This window comes from Myxocyprinus asiaticus, chromosome 6 (genome assembly GCF_019703515.2).
Source record: "Myxocyprinus asiaticus isolate MX2 ecotype Aquarium Trade chromosome 6, UBuf_Myxa_2, whole genome shotgun sequence".
Classification (NCBI taxonomy): domain Eukaryota; kingdom Metazoa; phylum Chordata; class Actinopteri; order Cypriniformes; family Catostomidae; genus Myxocyprinus; species Myxocyprinus asiaticus.
In genome coordinates, this window is record NC_059349.1 from 28,458,216 (window position 1) to 28,475,305 (window position 17,090).

Consider the following 17,090-nt stretch of genomic DNA (forward strand, 5'->3'; position numbering starts at 1 on the left):
ACAGTTTCCCCAGCTGGAGTCTTGGTCCCTCCCAGGGGTTCTTCTTCATCTACTTAAACATTAGGGAGTTTTTGCTAGTGTCAAATTGGCTTACTTACTGGGGGATGCTTTTAAACAATATGTATTAAGAAATGTGCTGTACAAATATACTGTCAATTTACTTATATTGATAGGCCTATCCACACTCTCTGTGAGGCCTAAGCAGTTATAGGCTTATCCGATTCAAAAATCACAATTATCCTTATTAAAGGGATAGTTCATCCAAAAATAAAAATTATCTTAGCACTTACTCATGCCATTTCAGATGTATTTGACTTTCTTTCTTCTGCTGAACACAAACGAAGATTTTTTAGAAGAATATCTCAGCTCTTTAAGGCCATACAATGCAAGTGAATGAATGAACTTTCAAGCTCCAAAATTACATAAAGGCAGCATAAAAGTAATCCATACAACTCCAGTAGTTAAATCTATATCTTCATAAGCTATATAATAGGTGTGGTTGACAAACAGATCAATATTTAAGTCATTTTTTAATATAAATCTCCACTTTCATATTCTGAAAGTGAAAGTGGTGATTTATAGTAAAAAGGGATTGAAAATATATCTTTTTCTGCACCCAAAGTGATTGTATCACTTCAGAAGACATACATTAAAACACTGGAGTCATATGGATTACTTTTATGCTGCCTTTTTGGACATTTAAAGTTCTGGTCACCATTCACTGCATTGTATGGACCTACAGAGCTGAGATATTCTTCTAAAAACCTGTTTGTGTTCAGCAGAAGAAAGAAAATCAATCCGGGATGGCATGAAAGTAAGTAAATGATCAGAGAATTTTCATTTTTGGGTTACCAACCCCTTAAAGCTAAGCACTTTATTTGCTTTGATTATTAAGATGGCAGCTGCCAGTTAGCCTACTGTTCTTCATCAAGGCTGACCGTACAAAGTCAAAGTAGATTATTGTTATCTCTCTCCTGTGTGGTAGGAGAAGAAATTAAATACTGTATATACAGGGGCCACAGTGCAGAACATACAGTCATACAAGAAACCACTTTAATAGTACATTTACAGATTCTGCAGCTGTTTTTATCCAAAGCAGCTTACAGTGCATTCAAGTTCAAGGTATACATTTATCAGTGTGTGTGTTCCAAGGGAATTGAAGCCCTGACCTTGGCATTGCCGGCGCCATGCTATACTGTTCCAGTTTAGCTATGGGAACAGCTAATAGTAATACAATACTACAGACAATTTCACAAATAAACAATAAATGCATCCGTGGACTCTATGCAGATAATGAGGTAGATGTTGTAGAGCAAAAATGGTGTTATACCAGTGTTTCAGAGCTGATATTGACAAAATTGTGTATATATTGTGACATCATTATCAATGATTAACTGTTCTAACAAATAGTTGGAGTAGCCTATATTGAGAGTGTCCTTTGGCTCCATCCTGATGTCTAACAATACAGCAATGGCTAATTTCAATAGCTTTAACAGTTCAGGTACTTTGAAGCCCATGAGTGTGACAATACAAATACAGAAAATCACTATCATTCTAATGATATATAGCACCATTTTTTCATATTATGATCTACACATTGATGAACTTCCACACTGATTTGTGCATAAGCAGACAATGCAACATTTACACCTTGTACAGGACAATATCATTTAAGAAGTAGTTCAGGCGAGTGGCAATAAACTCTATTGTTATCCATCCAATGTAATTAGCTCGAGTATGACATTAAAGTGTTTCTTTTGGAAAATTCAGAGCTGTAGACCAGGGCCACCATCAGTGAGGGGGAAACTGTTTTTCAATGGTTAAATTATTACACTGGGTACCCCCCCCCCCCGTTCTGAATATGTGGTTACCATCCCAAAATGTAGGCTCACATTAGAATAAATTAGGCTATGAAATGAATTTCATCCTTAAATGTACATAAACAAGAAATTTTAAATTTGTTGAAGTATATATGGTTCCGCTCTTGGCATTCACCGCGTGCCTTAATTGAAATACATTAAATCAAGGTCCACTGTGAACACGTACAGCGTGAGCCAAAAGTGCCAATAAAGACTGGGCCTGATAAGAACCGTGTGCCACAGATTTAGGAAATACTTCATGACTTGATAGCCTATGCACAACAGGCTACATGCAAAATTAATATGATTCCGCCAACAGGTGTATTTATTCAAATGGACACAAGCCTATTGAGATATTAATCTCATCCTGGTTACATGGTGTTGCCTTGATGTTCCTTTATCTTGTTTGGGGAACCACATGCAGTGCTTTCACTTCAAAGGATTCCTGCACAGCCAAGGCATCTAAAGGTCATCCATCTCTGTATAATAAAAAAACAATGTAAAGATAAGAATTAAACCATGACAGCAATAAAGCCTATTTGACACTGAATACACAGTTAACGTCGACCATTAGGCAACAACAGCCTAGAAATTAAGCTCTAACATAATATATGCCTCAGTTATGACAATAGAATAAATATGGGCCATTGGTTCCAATATCCGACAATGATTTAATGGCTACCGAATACGGAAAACCATCAAAAGGCTATCACTGAATACCACTGCTATGGGTAAACGCGCTAAATTCGGCAGCATCCGTTTTAACACCCTGCATCATGTCCGTAACTGCATCATCCCACTAGAATGGACGGGACTGAATTATTATCTACGTTCATTTTAGGATTAAGGAGTTCATGTACATACCTCTGTGAAGCCACTCAAACTGGTTTAAATAGCTGCTTAATATTAAAGCGGACTTGCAAATAACTGACGAGCCAGCAAAATAAATATGGAAACTGCGCTGAGCGCTACATTACAAGGGAGGCGTGTGACGTCACCATGCAGACAGATGTGCGTCCTTGAGTTTAGCTGTAAATTATGGCATGTGCCAAACGATTAATTTATACTCATTTATTACGATACTGGCATGTGAAAAAACAGCCCATAGATTGTTTACAAAATAAAACAGCCTAGTTAAAAAAATGTAAGTTATCAAATTGTATGTGCATTTTAAGATGACCACAAAGCTTCAATAAAACATGAAATGGATAGCTGCAGCTATTATAAGACACAGCAATGTTGACACTCAGCCTAGCTCACTAACTAAAAAGGTGCTTAAATCATCAATTCGACAACTCAAGAACATCAACACGATGATTAATAAGGGTTCACGTGGTAATTTTACGTCCTTTTACACATTTGAAGCAATGACCAACTGTCTGTCTATACAGAGATTCTTTTAACTTCTCCGTTGTTACCTAAGGAGAGAGCGTAATAACGGTAAACTAGTGTGTTACGACAGTTAATCACCGCTTGCGGATACCATACAAATGAATGGAGAGTGCCGTAAACTGACACATACCTGTCGCAAAATTCTCAGTAACTTTTTGTATAAAACAGCAATTTTATCGTAGTAATCTCCACACATAGTTCACTCCAAACGGATTATTTAGTGTACAACATGTTGAACGTTAGCGAACAGGCGGTCAATTCATTAAGTAATAAGCTGTTTCCTCACAAAATCAGTTTATTCGGCGTACTGAAGCATCTCACCCATTAACATCCATTCAAGTAGAACGGCCTTTGGTCTCCTTGCCAGGCTACCGCCTATGTTTAGCTAACCTTGAAGACTCAACCTTTGATTGAAATATATAACGTTCCCCTAAAGTTAGCACATGATTCCCGTTTGGTTATGTTGGGCGAACCAATTCCTAACATTCTGGGAACGTACTTATTATGTTTTATTTTATATAAAAACACAAACTAACGTTCCCAGAAGGTTCTGGACACCCGAATTTGGCAGCTGGGATATTTACACAGAAATCTCAATTTTGGATAAGGACCCAGTGGGTAAATGTGTTGTGAAGCATATTTCATATGTTTTCAACAACTCCCATTACAGGACAAACTGTTTACTTTAGCGACTTATGGATGAACGCGTTAATATAGGCTAGTGGTTCAATCAGATTTCTGTAACGTATTGTTTTCTAGCAAAAAATAAATAAAATAAAAATAAAAATAATAATAAGTTTATCTTTGTGTGTCAGTGAGTAAGAGAGAAAGAGGTGTATAAAGTTGACCTGGCTAATGTTTGACAAAACAACTTGACCTGTACAAAGGTGAAAACAACACTGGGCTACAATATGAGTTTTCATAGGATTGGGATGTGTGGGGCTCATTCCCTGCCCCTCTTACGTAAGCCTGCTGCTCCGAGAACATGCAACTCGGTCGGGTCCCGCAGATATGAAGTCTGAAGAAGTTGAAAACATAGAAGAATTAAACAATTTGGCTTTAGATTCTATTCGCATCGAACCCTATTTGTCGAAGCTGAAACAAAAAGCAGAAGCAGAAAAAAGCATTCGACTCTTGGATTTGCCGAAAACTTTTTTGATTAGGTTTTTGCGGGCGAGAGACTTTGATGTTGAACTGGCGCTTTGCCTAAATGATGGTTGAACTACAACTGATGCGCCACAACTGTACTTGATTTCTGTAGTGATAGATTTACAGATTCCATTGGTGATACGTGATTTGATTTGCAATGCAAACCATGCCATGCCATGGTTTTACGTTTGATACTTTTTTTTTTTTTTTTTTTTTTTTTTAGTTTATTATGAAGAAAATAAAGTATTTCTTTATTCTCATTTAATTGTATTTATATGCTCTTTACTTAAGTTCACTTAAAATGTATACGTACAGAACAGTAGCCTACTGCAACAGTATTTATACAAGATAACACTTCTTCCTTTTATATCCTGGAGGAAAAAGAGGCTTTTGAGATTAATGTCACATGTCTTGGATGCAATCTTGTCTCTTCTATCCACAGCTATTGATCAACTATCATAAATGGAGACAAGAATGTCCAGAAATAACTGCTGATCTGCGTCCATCATCCATCATAGGACTTATTCAGAACAATTACCATGGAGTTTTGAGATCACGAGATGATGCTGGAAGTCAAGTTTTAATCTATCGGATTGGTAAATGCAGACACAAACAATGTTTGAACATTTATTTCTGCTGTTATAATGGCAAATATCACACATTTTCAAACACTTTTCAGGTCAGTGGAACCCCAAAGAATTCACAGCTTATGAGGTTTTTCGTGTGAGCCTCATTACATCAGAGCTAATCGTTCAAGAACGGGAGACTCAAAGAAATGGAGTCAAAGTTATTTTTGATCTCCAAGACTGGTGCTTTGCTCATGCACTGCAGATAAATCCTTCTTTGGCAAAAAAGATATCATCTGTACTTACGGTAGGCATCCGTTTTTTCCAAAGATTTTAAAGAACTTACTTGTTTAATGATGGTACATTTTTCAAATTATCTGCAGATGTATCTGGTTTTATGCACTTATAACATCCATTAGATATGACAAAGTAAAATAAATGGGTAAACATAAAAAAAAAAAAAAAAACTAAAAAAACAAAACAAAACAAGAAGCTCAAATTAATTCAACAGAATAAACATCATATTTGTTTTACAGGACTCCTTTCCTTTGAAAGTACGCGGCATCCATTTGATAAATGAGCCCATTTTTTTCCGCCCTGTCTTTGCCATGATCCGTCCATTTCTACCAGACAAAATAAAACAACGGGTCAGCATTATTTAAGTACATGCATATAAGATATGAGGATTATCAAGACAATTCTCACGATAAAATCTAATAACAGTTGTTTTTGCTGTGTTTTTCTATATAGGTTCATATGCATGGTAGTTCATATGCCCGGAGTCTCTGTGATTATTTTCCGAAGGCTATCCTCCCACCTGAGTATGGAGGCACAGGACCCAGCATAGATGAAGTGTGCCAAGAGTGGACTGAGTACATCATGCAATCTGAAGTCTATCTCCATAAGCTCTCTATAGACTTAGCTGGAGGATATTCTTCTCAGTCATCCACCCATGATGACTGAATACAACGAAGGTACTTGATACCATGTGCTGTTTGCTTTAGGTGATGTTGCAAGTTGCATGTTGCTGCTGTGGAAGGTTAAATTCCTTCTCTGTAATTTCCATGTGAAAATCTGAATGATGTTACAGAGACTGCACATGCCACCAGGTTTACTATTGCTGATTATTGATGAATTTTTCATATGTTGCAGAGGACTAAATGGTGCAGCTTTTCAAATTGTCTGTTTAGAATTAACTCTTCTCATACTCCATACTGGAAAGATCATTTGCAGTATCAAAAGTGACATTCCCACAGTAACCTATTTTAACTGAATCAGATTTTTGGATAATGAGATTTTATTGAATTCTATATATAACAGATATTTAGATGACATTGCCAGACATTACTTGATATACCTCTGTTGATACAATAATGTACAGTATACAATATCTATTTGCACAGGAAGTCACTGTCCAAGACTGAAATATGAAAGTGCCTTCCTTTTACTTCTGAATTATTTTGTTTTTCATAACAGTGGACAAAACTCAGGAAGTTACTTAAGCTTTTGTGCTTCTGGAAGTTAGATATCAAGCATAATCATGAGACAATTAATTATGCTGCAGCTATTTAAAGTGATTCAATTCACTGAAAATTAAGAAACTATAACTGGACCTTTTGTAATATGTTTTAATAAGAAAGCCTTTGTCAGATGAAATATAAATCGAAAGTAGAGCTTTTGCATTTTAAATAAACAACTTAAAACATGTACGTATTCAGTTAACAGCAAGTGGGAGAGTACAGTGGCACTTTGGTCTATTGCCTTTTGCTCAGGCTCTTAAGCAAATAGAATAATGACCTTATTAGAGCACTTAATGTTGAACATTTCTTTGAGTTTTAACATTTTAAAACCATGTACATATTTATTTACAGTTTTATTTTCTATGACAGTGTTCAATATTTAATTGTATTGTCCTAATTTGTTGTCCAATTACAAAAGCTATTGTCATTTTTTTTTTTTTTTTCACTTTAAAGGGCACTTTTCATTCAAATGTACATTATCATAGTGATAATAAAAACTTCATCTAGACAAGTGTATTAATGCACAATGTGAAACTTGGCAACCAGACAGTTGCAAAGATCATTGTGTGAAATTCTGTACCAACTAATATAAATGGTTTTGTTGTGACCTTTAGAGCCAAACTTGATTTGATCATACTTGGATCTACTTTGGTAAGTTCTTCAATATTGGCTACCACAGCCCTGAAGTTTTATTTTAGGTGCTTTTTCCCCCAGCCTTTGAGTCTCAGATCACCTGTAATGCAGCAGCATCCACATTTAAAAACATTCAGAATTAACCATATTGCCAAAATGTGGACACCTTAACACCACACAATATATTCTTGTTGATCATTTAATTTCAAAATCATTGGCATGAATAGTGAGTTGGTCCTCCCTAACAGCTTTCACTGTTTTGTGAAGGCTTTTCCACTAGATATTAGAACATGGCTACAAGAGCATCAGTGAGGTTTAGCATGATGTTGGCTAATGGGGCTTGGCTCGCATTTGGCATTCTAATTCATCCCAATTTCCCAAAGGTGTTCAATGGTTTTCAGATCTGGGTTGTGTGCAGGCCAATCAAGTTCTTCCACACAAGTAAGCATTTCTGTATGGACCTCGCTTTGTGCACAAGGGTACTGTCATGCTGGAACAGAAAAGAGTTCTTCCCAAACTGTTAAAACAAAATTGGAAGCACAAGAATCATCTAGAATGTCACTGTATGGTGTAGTATTAAGATTTCTCTGTAGTGGAATCATGTGAATAACCAAACCTCTTAATAAGACGGTAGTGTCCACATACTTTTGGCCATATAGTGTATACAAACTTAGAATTTTTTATATTTACCACAGTGTATGTTGGCTGTTATCAAAATTAATAATTGTTTTGTGAATACTTAGGAATCTCCTGGTGAAAACACATCAATGTAATCCAAAGATTACTCTTTTGATCTATACTGTAAGATTTGTATTGTCTATTAGGAAAGCCAGTTGAAATTCAGCACTTGTTATTTTATAATTACTGCACGCCCTCTGCTGGTAAAAACACAATATGCACAATACGTAACATCCACATGAAAGACCCCGAAGAACTTAAAGGATTAGTTCACCCAAAAATTAAAATTATCTCTTCATTACTCACCCTCATGTCATCCCAGATGTGTATGACTTTCTTTCTTCTGCTGAACACAAATGAAGATTTTCAGAAGAATATCTCAGCTCTGTATGTCCATACAATGCAAGTTAATGGTGGCCAGTACTTTGAAGGTCCAAAAAGCACAAAGGCAGCATAAAATTAATCCATATGACTTCAGTAAATCTATATCTTCAGAAGTGATATGATAGCTATCCTTATGAGGACTCTCCATAGACATAATGATTTTTATGCTGTACAAACTATAGATTCTATCCCCTAACCCTAACCCTACCCCTAAACCTAACCCTCACAAAAAACGTTCTACATTTTTACATTTTCAATAAAACATAGTTTAGTATGTTTTTTAAGATATTTGAATTATGGGGACACTAGAAATGTCCTCATAAACCACATTTATAGCATAATACCCTTGTAATTACCAGTTTGTAACCTAAAAAAATGTCCTCGTAAATCACACACACACTACTTTGAATGACACAGCACTCTCCTACAGTTTCCAAATGTAAAAACAGATGTACTGTATTGTGTGAAAAGACCATTATGTTCACACCTGTTTCACCTAACCATTTAGCAACTTTTCAAGCCAACAGAGCTCACAAAAAGCTTATATTTTTTATTGAAGATGCAGAATTTGATTGAATTCGTTACTTATGTTTGTATAGACTTCTTCAAAAATTGCAAACTTTAATCCTGCCCATAAATCCTAATGTTATAATTTTTAGTAAAGTAAACATTTGGGACAGATTACCCCTCAACTCTTTCTTCAATTAATTTATGATTGTTATCTGAAAAAAATAAAATAAATAAATAATAATAATCTGCTGATCTAGTGACCCCTCTTGTCCACATTTTAAAAGTGGGTGATAAAAGACACATTACTCTATGAAAGTGGACTACTAGATAATGTAGAGATGATCTAATTAAGTCATACTTGTTTGTCTTCTTTAATCTTTCACTTAACAGGAACAACGTCACATTGTGTGAGTGTTTAGAATAGTTCAGATCCAGCCAAGCAAGCACACGTAGACGTTTAAATTGAAAATAAAACAAATTAAGTACATTTTTTATATACTTTAGGAGGGTGATTGTTTAGATAGCATCTATGTTTGTGTGTTCTGTAGCTGAGGTCAAACACGGGCTATCATTATAATAATTACATTTGAAAAACAGTCAGTACTACATTATTTGTATCACATTTGCCCAATACTATCCAGCTGCAGCATTTGCCACTTAGTCAGCTTTTAAGTGTTTTAGTAGACTTTTCTAAAAGTGCTTAACAACAGTTCTGAACATGTTTAGATATGCATACAAGTTCCAGCCTCGTGTAAGTGTAGTTACACACTCGCTTTAGGATGAGGTCGGTGGACAAAAGCGGAAAGGGGGTGGGGTGCAACGTATACATACGTCCCTGACTCAGTTGGATATTTTGTACTAAGAACAAAAAAAGTTAAAATAAAAGAATTACATTTTAAAGCATTATTAAGATGAAATCCTGTTAAATTAGCAAAAGAGTTGATGGCATAAAAATGCACTCGTTCAACTCAGAGGTGCATCATGCCATGTGTACTTTCTACTGCAGGATTAAACAAGTAAATCTGAAAGCTAAGAAAATATCTAACTTCTAGGGTCCAATATAGTCTACAGTAATCTTGGAAATCCTACGTAGGTATATATAATACACCAAAAAAATCGTTCAAACGTTAAACAAATGATAGCTGTCATGATATTACTACGTAATGAACAGGGGGCAAACAAACGCCAGGGGGTTAATCTCGCGATAAGTGCAACCTTCCATCTTGCCACGTTCCAGTGCTAGCAAAAAAAAAAACAGGGAACAACAGGGCGGTCTTACCTCGCAGGTATCCACACGATTGAATAAGGCATCTGACTCTGCTTGCCGATTGGATGGAATTTTAATTAGCTCCGCCCACAATGGCTTTGTATGACTAGCACTGGCCGAATGCTTATTCACTCAAAAAGGGGACGGGTTGCTATGGGCTTCAGTGTATGAAGGCATAGGGATTTGATTTCGCAGGGTACCAGAATTAAGACTGGAATTTATAGTCAGCTCAGCTTTTACAGAACACGAAAATTCGAAGAACTAGCAATGGCTCAGAAGAAAAATGCAAGAGGACACAAAAAAGGTTTGCATATTTACATATTGTCGTCAAAAATACACACAGTCTTCTGCAGAAGGCCTGAAAGTTAATCGGGCGGCAAGATTGATTTTTCTTCTAATTCAAAATGCACTGAGTTGTGGTTATCAACAACAATGAGACATTAAATTGATATAAAAACTGGCTCGTGGAACAAATAATTAATAACAATATCCCTAGTGTATTATGTCGATTAAAGCCGTAATCTATAAACTACCTTAGTTGCGTTACATTGTGATCCATGCATATTTCTTTAATCGTCTACACATTCTGAGCGAACAACAGCTTGCCAGTTACAGCTGTCCGAAGGATGTTAAATACCCAGAATAATTTCTGTTTACTTGGAAATCAGTAAGAAATGAGCGCAGAACTTCTGCATGCCTTTGCACTCTTGCACGAGTCCCAGTGGGCCTAGCCGTATTGAATTATATAGTAAAAAAAAAATCACGTTTGAGATATGCATGTGTGTAATTTATGTTGTAGAACAAAACCTCCACGTTTCGTCAAGTAATGTTTACCACAGACCTTATTTTACGCCTAAGACGAAAATCCCGAGGGAAACCCTGGCGAATTCTCTTACGGGTTTTTGGACTACAAGCTGAACAGCTCTTGCTGGAGTCAGAGTTGCCCCGCTGTGATCTCTTAAATGCTCACGTGTCAAAATTGGGAGAGCGTGAGAGGGGTTATACGTGGCCTCTAGGGTCTCGAGTAAAATACAATAACCCCACAGACTCCGTAATTAAAAATAAAGCTTTCCTCAACTTTTTAAAGTTCTGCAACCTTTCTGGTTATCATCGTCCGTTTGTCTGAGTTAGCTATTATTCTTGATTTTCGTAACTGCGGGGTTATTATGTAAGAGTGGTCAAAGTGTGTTCCAAAAAATTGGTTATCGGACTTGAATTAAAGGTGCATGTTTTATAGGTGAATGAAACCTGTGAAATTATAACACATATCTCTATTTTTACCTTATAATCTGATTTAGGCATTTCGGTGTAGCCTGCTTGGTGTGCTAACTTTCTAAGTGAAGCAGCTCACTATCAGAAATGTGCTCCACCTCATCCTTCTGTATTACAGTTCTTAGTTTCTATAAAGTATCTTTAATGGAAATATCCGTGTTCTTGATATTGTCATTTTAAGTATAATTTCACATGTGGAGAGCATTCCCATTTCTCTAGATCAGACATCTTGAATATCAAATAATTAAGTTATGGAACATTTTCCCTCTAATGAAAATGATCTGGAGTCACGGCCACTGTGAAGGCTCTGGAACATTTTCAAAAATTAGTAAAATCGGTTCATCAAGCATTTAAAGATGCGCTCAGTCATTTTTCATAATTTAAAAAGTTTAACTTCAAAGTAGGGCTGCAACTAATGATTATTTTGATAATTGACTAATGTAATGATTATTAGAATGATTATTCGGCGATTATTGCAATGATTAATCATAAGTTATTAACCAATTATTCAGCTTGTGCCTTGACTTAAAAAGTTGTATTAAACATGCTTACTAACAATAAAGAGGACAAAATCATCTTTTACCTCTATCATACCTCTAAATGATATTCACTGAATTAAAGGGAAAAAACCCAATTAAGTTTAATCCAGTAAAAAATTAACTGCTAAAAAAATATATAGTTATCAAGTGTTTTCTTGTTTTCCATTTAAAATTTTACAAAAATCCTTAAAACAAGATACATTTACTTGAGAAGCAACATATAAGATATTTAGACTTGCTTTCAGAGAATGTATCTTGAATATAAGTGTATTGTTTTCACTTGATCATACTTCTGCCAGTGCTGTAAAGTCAAAATATACTTATATTCAAGATATATTTTCTGAAAGCAAGTCTAAATATCTTATATGTTGCTTTTCAGGTAAATATATCCTGTTTTAAGTATTTTTAGATATTTAAAAATTATCTGACATTCTCTGATATATATATATATATATATATATATATATATATATATATATATATATTGTTTAATTATATATATATATATTTTGTTTTTTTTTGTTTTTTGTTTTTTTGTTTTTTTGTCTGCAGTATAGCTGCTAAGGAAAATGTACGTTGTTTTAAAGGAGTTTTAGATATTTATATTGGAAAACAAGCCAAAACAAAAACATCAAAAACTTATTTTGTTGCCGTGCATAATGGGCGAAGACTATACCCTCTCTAACCTTTTTGTTCACTCCAATCCATCTTTAACTCTTAAAAGAGCTGCGTTTCGCAGATTGTCTTCCCGATAAGATACACACCGCAACATATGTGTTATGATTCACTACGTCGTGCGCAATCACGTAATAATCTAGCTGCAGCAAGCGCATGCGAGGGACAAGCGTTCCTGCGCCAGACTGTGCATCAGCCGGGTACAGTTTCAATCTCTCTCTAGGTGAGATTGATCGGGTGACTTCACGCGACTCATAGAAGAGGCGCTGACCGCACAGAGAAATGTCAGTTTTGGAGTTTGTACTTATTTACATGACCTGCTTCCTTATTTTAACTTTTAATAAAGGATGCATTAAAGATATAACGGCGGGTGTTTCCTTTAAAGACGCTCTGACAAGTTTTTAAGCATAAACGGAACGGCAGCTCCGGCTCCGCTTATTCCACAACGAGATTGCTTCTGTATTTTTCTTAGTTTGTAATTTTGTATAATGTCCTCATAATTTCCAATCTACATCACCTGAAACTGTTTGGAAAGTTTGGAGTGCGTCTGGACAGTAAGCTGTCTTCTTCCTCTCCTCAATCATGCGCGAGCTGAAGTGCTCCTCTTGCGCACCATCATTAGAGTTTAATGTGATCTCATGTTATGTTAAATGAGATCAAACGACTGTTCGACAATGAAAATGTTTGTCGTCAATTTTTTGTTGTCGATAACGTCGACTAATCGTTTCAGCCCTACTTCAAAGGAAATTAATGGCAATTTTGAAACCTATGTATAAAATCATTACTACTCAAGTGAGACTACTTAAGACCCCATTTGTATCAGTAACATTATAAAAGCTGTTTTATTCTACAAATAGAGGGTCCCCTAATGGGGGGCTGCCATGTTTATATCACTTTACCAGCCAAATACTATATGGTTAATCTCAGTAACCGCTTTGGAAACTTTCACTCAGGGATTAAATTAATCCTGGCTGACTGTGAAAACTGAATTTCTGTAATGGCATTGGGAACTGAAAACTATTGCATTCAAAAGATGAATGGTGCTGCATTCACACCCCTAGGTGTCAGTATAAGAGGACATATTCAAAAATTACTGAGTGCATCTTTAAAGTGTCATGAAACCCCCCTGAGTGCTCAGTGCGAGACGATATGGAGCGCGGAAAACTAAGTACACCCATCACCCGATCCTTCAGATTTAACAAAAGGCTCATGAAATGGCGTAAAATGGTGGGAGGGTGGAAGGGAAGGACGGGAGGGGGTCAAGCACAACAACACAGAACAACTCTTAAAAGAGATGGCTGAACATAAACGTTAAAGCCTTTTTCATCACCTTGCAGCTGGGTGCAACTACAGTAACACCTTCCAAATCAGTCAGAAATCTAGGGGTAACCACTGACAACAGATTAAATTTCACAGACCACATCTCAAAGGCCGCAAGATCACGTAGATTTACACTCTAGAATATCAGGAAGATAAGACCCTTCCTCTCTGAACATGCCACACAACTGCTTGTCCAGTCACTTGTCATAACTAGACTGGACTACTGTAACGCTCTCATTGCAGGCCTCCCTGCATGTGCAGTTAGACCCCTGCAAATGATCCAGAATGCAGCAGCATGTCTGGTCTTTAATGAACCAAAGAAAGCGCGTTACACCACTCCTTGTCTCTCTTCACTGGCTACCGGTTGATGCACGTATCAAATTCAAGGCTCTGATGCTGGCATACAGAACAGTCACTGGGTCTGCACCAGCATACCTAAAATCATTTATGCAGAGCTACACGCCCACTAGAAGCCTGCGGTCGGCTAAGGAATGTCGCCTTGTTGTACCAACACAAAGAGGCACCAAAACACTTTCCCGGACTTTCAGCTTCATCGTACTACGTTGGTGGAATGACCTTCCCAACTCCATCCATGAAGCTGACTCACTCTCTGTCTTCAAAAAACGACTAAAAACACATCTTTTCCATGAGCACTTAACCAGTCATTAAAAAATAAATACATAAATAAATAAATTTCCTGTTGCACTTTATTCTGTTTTGAATACTATTATGATACTAGTGAAACTTTGTAATACAGCACTTTTCATACCACTGTCTCCTTAAGATGAATCGCTTATGTTTTCCTCTTTTTTTTAAGTCGCTTTGGATAAAAGCGTCTGCCAAATGAATAATGTAAAATGTAAATGTAAAAGCTAAAGAGCTGCTGTATATCGATCATGGGACAAAAATATGAACGTGTGAAGAGTGAAAACATTTTACGAATCAAAGATTGAAATATTAAATTCAATCTTTTGGAATTAAGTAAAAGCAGGCATTGCCACCAAAACCAGGACTGCTTAAAGACTTAATATAATTCATAGATATTTATTCTTACAAGGAATGTTTCAGGTTTAATACAAGTTAAACTATTGACTGCATTTGTGGCAATGTTGATTACCGCAGAAAATAATCTCGACTCATCCCTCTGCGTTCAGTAAGGCACATAAAGTAAATGGGTCCAATACACAATACATTAACTAAACACTTTTTCAAAAGTACAGCGGGAATACTTAAACATAATACGTGTTAACATGACTCTAGTAGGGCTGGGCGATATGTCAAAAGTTATTTTATCGATAATCGCCTTAAAAAATATCACGATATACATTGTCAACCCCCTGCCGAGGGTCGGTGAATATTTTTGCTTTATTGGTTTTGCTTTAAAAATTTTATTCATTTATTGAAACACAAAAAACATAAACAAAATACATTTCTAAATTCAAATTGCACTTTAAACTAAATGAAAAAAGCAATAAAATAACGAAGTTATCAAAAAATGTTATTTAACCACCTTATTTAAACATTTACTGTCTCCAATGGCTCCATTTGCCATCATGCAAGTATCTGTCAATGACACCAGGTGGAAAATTACTAATAGCCTACAGATTAAGAACTAAAGACGATTATAAATATAAATACATTAATGATCGTAATAAATAAGCCTGATAAATTCCCTTGTGTTTCCAAAATAATGCTGCCAAATGTGTGTTCTTATGTATGTTCGTATGTTCTTATGTGTTTGTATTGCGTTTTGGTAATACAGTTAATGCTGCCTAAAGAAAATAAAATCGAACTCAATTTTAGGTTCAGGGTGAACGTGTCTTGTATTACTTTATGATTGAATCACTTTCATCTTTGTTTCTTTAATACAAAAATAACACTGGCAGACAAATGTTTGGAATAATTTACAGATTTTGCTCTTATGGAAAGAATTTGGTACTTTTATTCACCAAAGTGGCATTCAACTGATCACAATGTATAGTTAGGGAATTAATAACATGAACAATTACTATTACAATGTGAAATTTTTTTCTTTTACTTAAACTACTTCAAAGAGTTCTCATCAAAAAATCCTCCACGTGCAGCAATGACAGCTTTGCAGATCCTTGGCATTCTAGCTGTCAGTTTGTCCAGATACTCAGGTGACATTTCTCCCCACACTTCCTGTAGCACTTACCATAGATGTGGCTGTCTTGTCGGGCACTTCTCACGCACTGTACAGTCTAGTTGATTCCACAAAACTCAATGGGGTTAAGATCCATAACACTCTTTTCCAATTATCTGTTGTCCAATGTCTGTGTTTCTTTGCCCACTCTAACCTTTTCTTTTTGTTTTTCTGTTTCAAAAGTGGCTTTTTCTTTGCAATTCTTTCCATAAAGCCTGCACCCCTGAGTCTTCTCTTTACTATTGTACATGAAACTGGTGTTGAACGGGTAGAATTCAATGAAGCTGTCAGCTGAGGACATGTGAGGTGTCTATTTCTCAAACTTATTTAGTTGTATCTGGCCTTCCACATCTCTTTCTGTCCTTGTTAGAGCCAGTTGTCCTTTGTCTTTGAAGACTGTAGTGTACACCTTTGTATGAAATCTTCTATTTTTTTTTTTTTTTTTTTTTTGGCAATTTCAAGCATTGTATAGCCTTCATTCCTCAAAACAAAGATTGACTGATGAGTTTCTAGAGAAAGCTGTTTCTTTTTTGCCATTTTTGACCTACGTAATATTGACCTTAAGACATGCCAATGTATTGCATACTGTGGCAACTCAAAAACAAACACAAAGACAAAGTTAAGCTTCCTTTAACGAACTAAATAGCTTTCAACTGTGTTTGATATAATGGCAAGTGATTTTCTAGTACCACATTAGCAATTTAGCATGATTACTCAAGGATAAGGTGTTGGAGTGATGGCTGCTGGAAATGGGGCCTGTCTAGATTTGATAAAAAATTACTTTTTTTTTGTGATCAGTTAAATGCCACTTTGGTGAATTAAAGTACCAATTTCCTTCCGAAACAGCTAAATCTATACATTATTCCAAACTTTTGGCCACCGGTGTATATATTATTGAACCTGCATAGTTGCGTTTACAATGCATGTTAACCGCGTGGAAATAAAGCAAAACAAACTCACAGCAGCACCTGAGATGATCTGAGATAATTTGCAGCATTCTCATAGACAACATTATTCTTGCAAACAGTTTTCAAACGAATGAAACAGAGAACAAAAAAGAGTGAAAACTCTTTACATGCGCTTGTTCCACGAGACAGGCTTGTGCTCGCCTCTGAACAGACAGCGAATCAGACACGAGCATTGATGGCTTTTCTTTTTGTCT

General features: G+C 36.0%; 2 protein-coding genes across 2 annotated transcripts in view; both read left to right on the forward strand.

Moving 5' to 3' along the window:
* The first annotated feature begins 4,185 nt into the window (after window positions 1-4,185).
* LOC127442830 (alpha-tocopherol transfer protein-like) lies at window positions 4,186-7,111 on the forward strand. Its single transcript, XM_051701045.1, has 5 exons — window positions 4,186-4,461; window positions 4,841-4,996; window positions 5,080-5,273; window positions 5,503-5,613; window positions 5,717-7,111. The coding sequence occupies exons 1-5, from the start codon at window positions 4,263-4,265 to the stop codon at window positions 5,927-5,929; spliced, it is 873 nt and encodes a 290-aa protein (XP_051557005.1). The 5' UTR covers window positions 4,186-4,262; the 3' UTR covers window positions 5,930-7,111.
* Window positions 7,112-9,966: 2,855 nt separating this feature from the next.
* Window positions 9,967-17,090, forward strand: part of LOC127442364 (probable serine/threonine-protein kinase kinX) — a 37,328-nt gene continuing 30,204 nt past the window's right edge. Inside the window, exon 1 of the mRNA XM_051700331.1 lies at window positions 9,967-10,262. Within this exon, the coding sequence (XP_051556291.1) occupies window positions 10,226-10,262 (37 nt within the window). The 5' untranslated portion in view covers window positions 9,967-10,225. The remainder of the gene's footprint in view (window positions 10,263-17,090) is intronic.

What these genes read in the sequence shown, in the direction of transcription:
- LOC127442830 (XM_051701045.1), top strand. Translation starts at nt 4,263, where the DNA reads ATGAAGTCTGAAGAAGTTGAAAACATAGAAGAATTAAACAATTTGGCT. An exon ending in TGAACTGGCGCTTTGCCTAA is followed by an intron (nt 4,462 to 4,840) that starts ATGATGGTTGAA and finishes TCTTCTATCCAC; the next exon opens with AGCTATTGATCAACTATCAT. An exon ending in AGATATCATCTGTACTTACG is followed by an intron (nt 5,274 to 5,502) that starts GTAGGCATCCGT and finishes TTTGTTTTACAG; the next exon opens with GACTCCTTTCCTTTGAAAGT.